At 36.7% G+C, this 10163-nt stretch overlaps 1 protein-coding gene across 1 annotated transcript; it reads right to left on the bottom strand.

The window, feature by feature from the left end:
• Positions 1–360: 360 nt before the first annotated feature.
• On the bottom strand, positions 361–9223 carry LOC111406679 (molybdopterin biosynthesis protein CNX1). The gene is made up of 15 exons (XM_023036065.1): positions 8904–9223; positions 7976–8102; positions 7646–7776; positions 6163–6264; positions 5928–6028; positions 5744–5759; positions 5654–5659; positions 5466–5522; positions 4892–5082; positions 4636–4740; positions 4157–4462; positions 3027–3184; positions 2343–2449; positions 1655–1711; positions 361–789 (listed from the first exon to the last, which is right to left on the bottom strand). Exons 1-15 carry the CDS (start codon positions 9069–9071, stop codon positions 571–573), a joined length of 1851 nt encoding a protein of 616 aa, XP_022891833.1. The 5' UTR covers positions 9072–9223; the 3' UTR covers positions 361–570.
• Between the last annotated feature and the right edge of the window lie 940 nt (positions 9224–10163).

The following is a 10163-nucleotide window of genomic DNA, read 5'->3' as shown; positions in this document are numbered from 1 at the left end:
CTCAATTATATTGAAGAAAATTTTAAATTATTTGAAAATTTCACGCTTAAACTTCAAGTCATGTGATAGTCGCATTTGATAATACCATCCACTTTGACAATTTTGATTGCGTAATATTCAAAAACTCGTAGATTTAAATAAAATGAAGATCCCTAGCCACACCGATATAGTGACACCATGTAAAATGTTAAGGAGTTCACCCTTAATTTCCTCTATTTTAAAAGTCATCTTTACCTTGTTATTAAAGCAATTATTTTATTCTCTATTCTATGTCTTCAATGAGCAATTTAACTAGTTGAATTGAAGCCACTCGAATTGTCAAGCTTTATAGCCCCTTTTATTATACCCTGCAAATCAGCCTTATGAACAATAACAGCAAAATATACAACACACCTTAGATAAATTTATACTCGGCATGCCTTGTTTGTCATTCTAGCAAATTCTATTCAAAGTTCTAAAGAACCCGAGCTACAGAAAATAAAATGTAAATACATGGAAAATTTGGTCAATACCAATATCCACAGTAAAATACTTCTTGACACTACATGACCCTGATATACCAAGCTGCCATTAATGTGAACAAGAACAACCATGTTCTTGGCCATCACCAGAAGCCGCCTTGTAACTGTGTTCCCAGGTATCAACCGGAGCAGCATCTACGTGAGGAACATGACGAGGATGTTTTTCTCTCTTGTCCCCCCGGATTTGCTTCAATGCATGCTTAAGAGCAGGCAGCAAAGCCTCCATGCATTCCGCCACAGCATTGGGATTCCCCGGCATGTTAATTATCTGAACAAGTAGTGCAATCAGAAACATGTATACCACATCTTCAAAACATTAAGAAAGAAAGAAAGAGAAAAATCCTTTGAAGAACAATTAAGGCAATCTACAGTGGATAAGGTCAAACATGGCCGGCTGTAGAACTTTGTGTGAAGTTAAAACTACTAGCGTTCACAGAATTTCTAGCAAAATTTCAAGATGTCACTTAACTTCATTGGTTCCAAGCTATGAACTCAAACCGTCACAATCAGGTCACTAAACTTAAATGTTTATTACAATTTAGTAATTCCGTCTATATCCATTAGTTTGACTAATAGAAACATTGATATTGCAGTCTAGTAGGCAAACAACTAGACTACCAAAACACCTTTTGTATTAGTCGAACAAAATAAGGATGGAGTGACGCAATTGTAACAAAGTTATTAAGTTCAGAGACCAACTTAAAATTCCATTGGAAAAAGTTTAGCGGCCAATGTATTTAACCCTCTTCATGTCTGGCTATGTATGTGGATGCGTAAAGAAAGGGTCATCTTTGTATCTAACTTATATTTATTCCACAAATTTTCCAATATTCATTACAAATTGAGCTAGGGAAATGTAACTGGGATCATGGTACATCTCTGGAGCTATATTTTATGCAGTACAATAAAAGGGATCTACAAATAGCCCTTGTTTGAGCCACATTATTTTCTAAAAAATGCATTTTTGAATGATATATTGATGGGAAATGTGTGGTTAAAAAATAAGGAAAAGCTTTGGATTTGCGTGTAATATTATTTTATTGAAGAATGTGTGGTTAAAATGACGTCAAATTACTGTTTAAGAACGTATTTTTTCCAAATAGTGTGGATCAAACTGGGCCATAACATCTTACCAATGTCGATCCTCTTATTCCAGCTGCAGAGCGGGAGAGCATTGCAAATTGTGTTACCTGTTATGGGTACTCACAATAATTAGTACCTTAAAAGTGCCAAGTTTGAGATATATCATATAACCCTTTCTGCATGGCAACACCGAAAACGTTGAACTATAAAGTAGAAGTCTACGTAGACCTAAAAGGCAAGAAAAAAATGAATTTGTATCTAATTAGATCTTTGAAAGTTAGTTCCGTGATTACTCCTCAAGTTTACAAGAGTTCCCCGTGTTCATTATCTTGTTTCTGCCAGTCTAAACTCATACAAATGCAAAATTTCATAAATTCATCTAATTAAGGTTTTGTCTCAACAAATCTTTTCTTCCAAAGGAGACAACAGTCGGGTCCGAACATAAAAAGAATCTATTTCTTTACATGGCAAAAACCCATGCTTATTGAACTAATAAAACTCTCAAGACCTATAGTTCTTGACATCCAAACAGGCCTAGCCCACTCCATAAAGGGAAAAAAGGAAAAAGCAAAGAAAACCCAATGGCACTACTCAAGTTTTAGGTTTCACCCAAGAAAATAAAAGTGTAAATCGCAACAAAGGCATTCAATCACCAAGAAACACGTCGAAATATAAATTTTAATGTTAAACAAAACAGAATAAATCAATTTACAGAAACCACAGGGTAAACTCTAGTACCTTCAAGCTCTCTTGCATCATAACATGCAGAAGACCAGGTGTTTCCTTATGTATCAACTCCTTTGTAGCTTCTGGGGTGACATCCCTTGGGGTAAAGCCAGTGCCACCTAATTGATTTGATTCTTTACTGATGAACAAAAAGTCGAATACAAATATATATTCTAGGTGCCCCCAAGGCCCAAGCCCTAAACTCAAGCATGGAAGAGTATGTTTGGCTAAACTTGAGGTTACTTGTACTTTTTTTAAGTAACTTTTTGCTCCCAAACATTTTTGGATATGCTATTTTTTTCTTATATGTTAGAAAGTTACTTAAGAGCTACTCTTAAAAGTTTGAGTTACTTTACTTTTAAGTAACTTTTTGCTCCCAAACGTGTTTGGATATGCTAATTTTTTTCTTATAAGTAAAAAACTATTTATTTTGATGGTAAGGTAAGAGTTACATTCAAAACAAGTAACTTATTTTTAATTTTAACCAACAAAGAAAATATATTTCAAAACCTATTTATTTACTTGTAAACAAACTCATAAGAAATTTTTTTAAGCTTACACAAACATGCATAATATCTTGATCCCAAGAGAAGTAATTTGGGGAACAAAAGATGATGAAAGTTTGAAACATAATGAGTAAACAGTTTCCCTGCATACTTCAACAAAAAGGATAAATTATAGAATTTAGTAACTTACCAACGGTAAGAATGAGATCCATTTTGTCAACATCACTCCACCTCTTTAAGTATTCCTTGATTTTCAGCGCCTCGTCTGGAACAACAGCTGTAGCAACCACACTTGCCCCTCCTAGTTTTTGTGATGATGAATTCACAACAGAAACTGCCCGTGGACCACTACAGAATTACACATCATATCAGATCACCAAAGAGAAGCAATATATGAGAGAAATTTATTTATTATTATTATTATTTTATTTATTTATTTATTTTTTTTACGCAATTGACTATTTAAGGAAAATCAACATGTTAGAGATAATTTGACTGCATATTTAATTTGCTTAAATTCATTTGACTCTATCAAACTAGAAGTTGAATGAGTCATAATTCCAAGAGGTAAATGAATTAATATGACATAGGAAGACATTTCCGTGAACAGGAAACTTTAAGTGATGAAAAGACAGAACACAGATTAGTTCTATCACCTACTAAAAAAATAGTGCGTAACAGCATTAATAAGAATTTTGATACATGTAAATGGTTTTAAAAATTGACTCCTATTTCCTAGTAATACATCAAAATCGATTAATCCAATTCAAAACTTACAAAATTTGCATTCACCAGCGAAATTAAAATTTGTATTTCTTAATGCCAAAATCCATACAAATGTAGGTAGCAATTTGCTGATTTATGTCGCACGAGTTAGTCAGTACTTCCATGTTCCACTTTGACATAAAGTAATATCCGTTTGCACTTTTGTTCTAGCATCATAGAAGTGACCTTTCGGGAATGATGATCCAAAAAGGTGTATCCTGATGCAACTCTCATATGCTAAAATGTTACACCTTATTTCTAACCCCTAGATCAGATTCCCCATCCTCAGTTCAATAGTCCCCCATCTTCTAGCATATCCCTTTACACTCATCATCCCTACACAACTCACTTCTAACATGTAGGATTGGACATAAATACAGTAAGCTGGGTATGCAAGGCATCGCGAAAGCTACACAGACGAGACATATAAGAAAGAGGATGAATATCAGACAATAAAGTACAAAATTAGTGAAATATAGCCCGCACAGATCCAAGACAGGATCAACTCCGAGCAAGCAAAGGTACCATAAGGTATAAGATGATGGTAAGAGATACCTTCTATCAGGCCCTGAGCCCAATGCAACAGTGTCACTTACTGTGAGGATAGCCACTCTAAATTCAGAACCTTGTGACTCAATATTTATTTCTTGAGGCATGCATCCCTGTTCCACGTTAACTGACTGGGTTGATGTCGGTATCCCATGTCCAGCAAAATCACTTAAGTCGGAAATGATCGATGCTACCACAAAACTTCCAGCCGGAATTAGGTTGCCTGATGCAGGAAGTTCCAAGAAAGCATTTGCTGACTTCATACTTAGAAGTCGACTACTCATTTGGTGGCCAGTACTCTCAGCGACAAATCTAGAAGTCATAAGTAAAGAGAATATGGTCATGTTTATGTCATCATCAAGTGTGATAAACGCAGAACAAACTCGGACAATAATTGAGATGGCATAATTTGTAGTACTCAAAACCAGTAATCAATGATCCTCAATCTACATGAAGAAAATTAGCATTACGGGGTTAATTCTTACCCTGAGTTTCCTAATCTATTATTGACCTCCCACTTGACAAAGGCCCGATGAAATTCCGGACGAATTGGATCAGTCTTTATCGACCGCTTAAGACGAGCATGCACTCTACCAAAACACATTTGAAAATTAGACAACAATGTTTCTTGATAGGAGTATGAACTCATGAATGAAACATACGTGAAGACTGAAGAGTGTAAAAGGTGAACAAATTGGGATACAGTGACAGAAAGAAAAAGAAACCATAACTTTCAGCAACCTTGGAAGGTGAGGATTGGTCCATCCAGAAAGATGTCGAATGGCAGGGACCACAAAGAGATGGAAACAGACCAAACAGCTCACAGGGTTCCCAGGTAATCCAAACGCAAGGATTTTATTGGCTTTCTTGTTTTCAGTAGACCCAGGAAGTATCTCAGCAAATGTAAGAGGTTTTCCTGGCTTCATACAAACCTGAATGGAAGATCATGCGGAAAAGGATAATTTAATTGTATTTCTCCTGTTGCATAATTTTCTGAAGCAAATAATAATAGTTACACATGAACTCAAATTGGAAGATGGTAGAGAAATCTTGTTAGGTCACCTCCGGCCCAACTCTTCACCAGAGTGCACCAGTGGAGGTCGACCAGGAAGCTCAGAAGATTGCAAATGTTTACCTTATGGAAGTGTACTCTTCAAGTAAAGGCTCAACAAATGTTTACCTTATGGAAGTGTACTCTTCAAGTAAAGGCTCAACAAATGTTTACCTTATGGAAGTGTACTCTTCAAGTAAAGGCTCAACAAATGTTTACCTTATGGAAGTGTACTCTTCAAGTAAAGGCTCAACAAATGTTTACCTTATGGAAGTGTACTCTTCCGCTTTTTTCAAGTAAAGGAAATAATGAAAGTATCCACTTAACCAGAAAGGAGCATCCATGTAACTAGACATGGGTTCGTCCCTTGAATTGTTTCCTCAATGTATAAGACATAAGTTTCAAAGCACAAACTTATAGGTACCTGAGGACACAATTTCAAACACTTTCACCCACGCCTTGAAAGAAAACAAAAGCAGAGAAGAATGGAATCACAAAAAAGAAATATCAAGTGTAAATATATCTTAAACCCAGCATTTGACCAACGCTCCAGAAGACCTTAAAAGTTTCAACTTCCAATATTTTAGGATTGTGTGCTTACTCAGCTAACATTCTAAATGCTTGTTCGTCGTATTTCAGTCTTGCTTAGCAATAAAACCAGTGGGTATGAACTCAGGAATTTGTATTGAGTCATAGGGAAGCAATCTCACTGAGGTAAAAAATTACCAAAATAATTTCAGTACCTGACCACGATTTAAAATCTCACTGGTTGGCTCAACAAGTTCATCACCCGTCGAAAGCACAGCAATTGTTGGGGTAGGATATACCTATTTATTGCCATTATAAAACAGTAATAAATTGCTTCAGCATAAATCAGAGGGAGTTCGAGGATCAAACAGGGATACAGGGAGGCGAAAAAGTCACATATGTACACAGATAAAAAGTTGTTGAAGAAGAATACCTTCACTGTCAGTACACCCACAGTCGCAAGTAGGCCAATCTCTGCAGGTCCTAAACGTTCTCCTGATTTCAAAACCACATCACCTTCAGCAATATCGCATCCCTGCCAAGAAGATTTTACTAAGAGTGTTATAAAATACTAATAGTGATAGTGATATACAGATGCTAGATCACAACGAATAGGATTCTACTAAATATCAGTGTTCAATTGAACATAACACTTACACCATACATCTCAAGTTTGATGTCTTAATTTCAGCCAACATGATTATTCAGGTGAGAACTGAAAATATATGAAATTCAAAGAAACATTGGAGCCAAGGTGGATAACAAGTTTCTTTTATGCTAGGTAAAGTATTTAAAATAGATAAGTGTGCCGTGAATGGAGCAGTATAATTAGTATTCCACGAAAGGTATAAAAAATTTCATTTCAGAAATGTGGGCACCACTTTGAAAAGAGTAACAATAATAAGACCTTCAATTTGAAATTGAGGAAGCATATCAATAGATGGCTGACAATATATCCCTTACAAATTTAATAAGTCGGTTCTACAAAACAGTTATCAGACCTGACTATGCTTTTATGGTATTGAGTGTTGGAGTTAAATGACAAAAATGTCCTTAAGATGAAAATTAGCAGAAATGGGAATGCTCTATGCTTTATGGCAGATGAACTTACCAGAACTGGGATGATAAGATGAATGTGTGGTCATACTAAAATTGATAACATAAGAAATGAGAATATAAGCCAACAGAAGGGGGCTTAGATTGATGATAAATTAAAAGAATGACAAACTTAAATGGTAGTGACATGTGTTGCTTAGACCTAAAGAGGCTCTTCTTCATAAGAATTATGCAAGATCAGTAAAACAAGTAGAAAGATGGAGGGCCAAAAAAATTAACACGGCGTACTTTGATCGCTATGCTTTGAGTCATCTAGTACATTTAGCAATGCACTGAACGGAGTGGAAAAATATATTCTTGAAGCTGACCATTAATTTTAGGTAACAAAGGTAAATATTTTGCTATTGTTGTACACTGTTGAACCACTTCATTCAAAAGCTTAAACTATTAGAGAGATGACAAATATATTTAGTTAAAGTTTGTCTTTGACAAGGCGCTGAATTCACTATCTTCTCTGTTTTTAAGCCCATATGATTAGGTTTTGACTACATAAAATAAATGATAATTATGAGTTCATTTTTCTTAAAGATAATGCATATTGAAGTTCGTGATTGCAGGAGACCAACTTATTTGATTTCTTTCAAATAATTGAGTTTGCTCAAACAAAATTATTGTTTTTTTTTTTTTTTTTGGTTCTCAAATCTCTATTGTATATATCTACCATGATATTACACAAGACCATGACAGCAATAAATTCTATGTAATCACTTTCCACCGAATTAAGTAATAAGAATAAATCTTTTAACTGTGAAGTGAAGTTGATACACAACAGATTTAGCAAATAAGTAAAAAATTCATACCACTGGACGTATATCAACTCCCTGCTTAATCTGTTTCAATATTCGTACTCGCTTTGAATCAACTGATGCACTTTCTATTAGTTGGGTGTCCTCTACTTGCACAACAGCATCAGCACCATCAGGTATTGGTCCTGAAGGGAACAAAAAAAGTTGTCTAGAAAGATCAAAATCACATTTTAAAAAACAGAGACCAACTTTCCAAGAGTCAAACTGGTGTAACATCCATGTTATGAGATCATTTTCAATTGCTTGAAAATAAAAAGGGACTAGGCTGAACAAACAGGAAATGGCTTTATGAAGAACATAGATATTTGACAAAAATATATTCACCTCCTGTTGTCACATAAGCAACAGTTCCAGGGGTCACAGTCACGCCAACTCCATCATTTCCTGCTCTTGATTCAGTAATTACAGTATATTCACCTGGTCCATCTGAAGCAAGTACTGCGTACCCATCCTGAAGTGGTACAAGATAGAACTCATCATGAACTAGTTGATACCAACTTTGTTTAGGTCACGGTCAATAGAACATTTGTAATCTAGAAAAAGTTGCAAAACAAGCTGGTCAAGTTATCACAAATCCTTTAACTCACGGATCGCCTATCAAGATCCTCAATATTGAACATCAAATCTCCATAAAAAGAAACTTTGTATAAAAGGTTGCTCCTTTAAGCGTATTATGCTCAGACAAATGGTTCCTACATCATCTTAACCCCCCCCCCCCCCCAACCCAACCAAAAAAAAAAAGGGAGGGAAGGGGATGCAAATAATACATACTTGGTTGACCTTCAATTAGGATCTCACACTATTCAACCAAAAAATAAAAAGAATAAAAAAAATACAGCTTTTGCAGTAAATTGCTCATAATTTATTCTGTCAATCCATCGAAATCAAAGACCTTATAAACGGGCTGCTATCACACTAGAGACACATAATTGTCCACAAGGCTATAATGAAGCAAAAACCACATCAAGAAATGAACGATTTTCACTTCAAAATGAAAGGAAAAAATGATAGAGAAATACTAATTATTCGATTTTCATTAACTCGTCAGAATTTCCAATTCAACCAAACCAAACATGAAGCCTAAAAATCCCAATTACCCACGAATAAATTCGCTTATCAAATATCCCACAAAAAATTTAAATAGCCCATTTAAGCGAAAATGTCATCATTAACGAAACATTCAACCAGTGAGCATGCGCACATTTTTCACACGAAATATACTCTGTATATACACGTATCCCTATTTTCTGACCTTGACAGAGGCAGGATAAGGAGGAAGAGGATCGGGGGCAGTAATATCTTGCGCCAAAACTTTGCCTAAGGCCTCATGGAGGGATACTGTCACAGGCGGCAGCCTTTGAGCGACATTCAACACTGTATCGAGTGCTTCTTCAACAGATATCATCCTGTTTTCGGCCATTTCATAACCAAATACCAAGATGCTGTATACATAAACAGGAGATGATATATGTCTGTCTATGCTTGGATTTCACTCAAATGGGATCCAGATGAAGTCACTATTCCTTTTTGCCCTTTTCGACAGGGGCAAAGGTCAATTGTTACGCCTGCACCGAACTACTTCCAAAATGCTGTCCCTCTCCTCCTCGAGGTGCCACGTGTCCCTATGTGTTGACTTTGGCCGAACTCCAACTCGACGCATTAAAAGGTACACACTTCACAAACTAAATCTATTGAAGCGATCCAAACGCCCCTGCAACCGAAGCACCCCTTGTAATCGGGGTGCTCCTTTAACAGATGCCTCCGTCGCCAATTTCAGAAGCATATCTATGTCAAGATTCTACGAATGTGACATCTCCATGGGTCTAAGTGATGTGACATCAACTTTATGTCAACTCAACTCAAGAGAATTAATAACCCGCCCACTCTAGACGCGGTTGATTGACGCCTACGAGCAGACGTCTCATGTCGTCAGATGCATACACGTGTTCCACATCCAACGGTGCTCCTGGTCTATAAATACTCAAGGTTTGGTAAGAGGCAAACGTAATGAAACTCACACTAAACTTAGCTCTCCACATTCAAGTATTATATATTCTCCTCCCCACTCTCTTGTACAATTCCTGCACCGTTCCGATCGTCGACCACTGACTTGACCGTCAGAGTGTATACGGCCGCCACCACCCCCGTTGGTTCCGACCGTATACTCCTGATTGTGTGTTGTTATGTGCAGGGAGGAACGCGTGGAGTGACTCTCGATTGGCCACGTGGAAGTCCAACTCGCCAGGTCAACAGATTAGCGTCGTCTGTGGGTAAGTTCCAACCAAAGAATTCCCCGTTTACCGCTGGGAAAAGCCATCGAAAAACTATCAACTTTAGAACCTCGAAAAGGGGACGTTCTTGAAAAAGGACCAAGTCAACTTACAGTTTTAAGTTCATAACACCCTTGGAAAAGGAGTGGGAAAATGAGCTATAGCAATGAGGAAGCAAATCTTGAAGGGCATAGGGACGTCTCTGAAGAAGAAGTGCTCTAGACCAATGTCACGCATCGGAG

Source organism: Olea europaea, chromosome 12 (assembly GCF_002742605.1).
Source record: "Olea europaea var. sylvestris chromosome 12, O_europaea_v1, whole genome shotgun sequence".
Taxonomy (NCBI): Eukaryota; Viridiplantae; Streptophyta; class Magnoliopsida; order Lamiales; family Oleaceae; genus Olea; species Olea europaea.
Note: the sequence above shows the minus strand (reverse complement) of the source record. Positions and strands in the feature narration are given on the sequence as shown.

Excerpts from the sequence above, each read along its gene's own strand:
- LOC111406679 (XM_023036065.1), bottom strand. The coding sequence starts at position 9,071 with ATGGCCGAAAACAGGATGATATCTGTTGAAGAAGCACTCGATACAGTG. Across the intron at positions 7,777-7,975 it reads TGCTTATGTGACAACAGGAG|GACCAATACCTGATGGTGCT; the intron begins GTGAATATATTT and ends TGTTCCCTTCAG. Across the intron at positions 3,185-4,156 it reads GGCTCAGGGCCTGATAGAAG|TGGTCCACGGGCAGTTTCTG; the intron begins GTATCTCTTACC and ends GTAATTCTGTAG.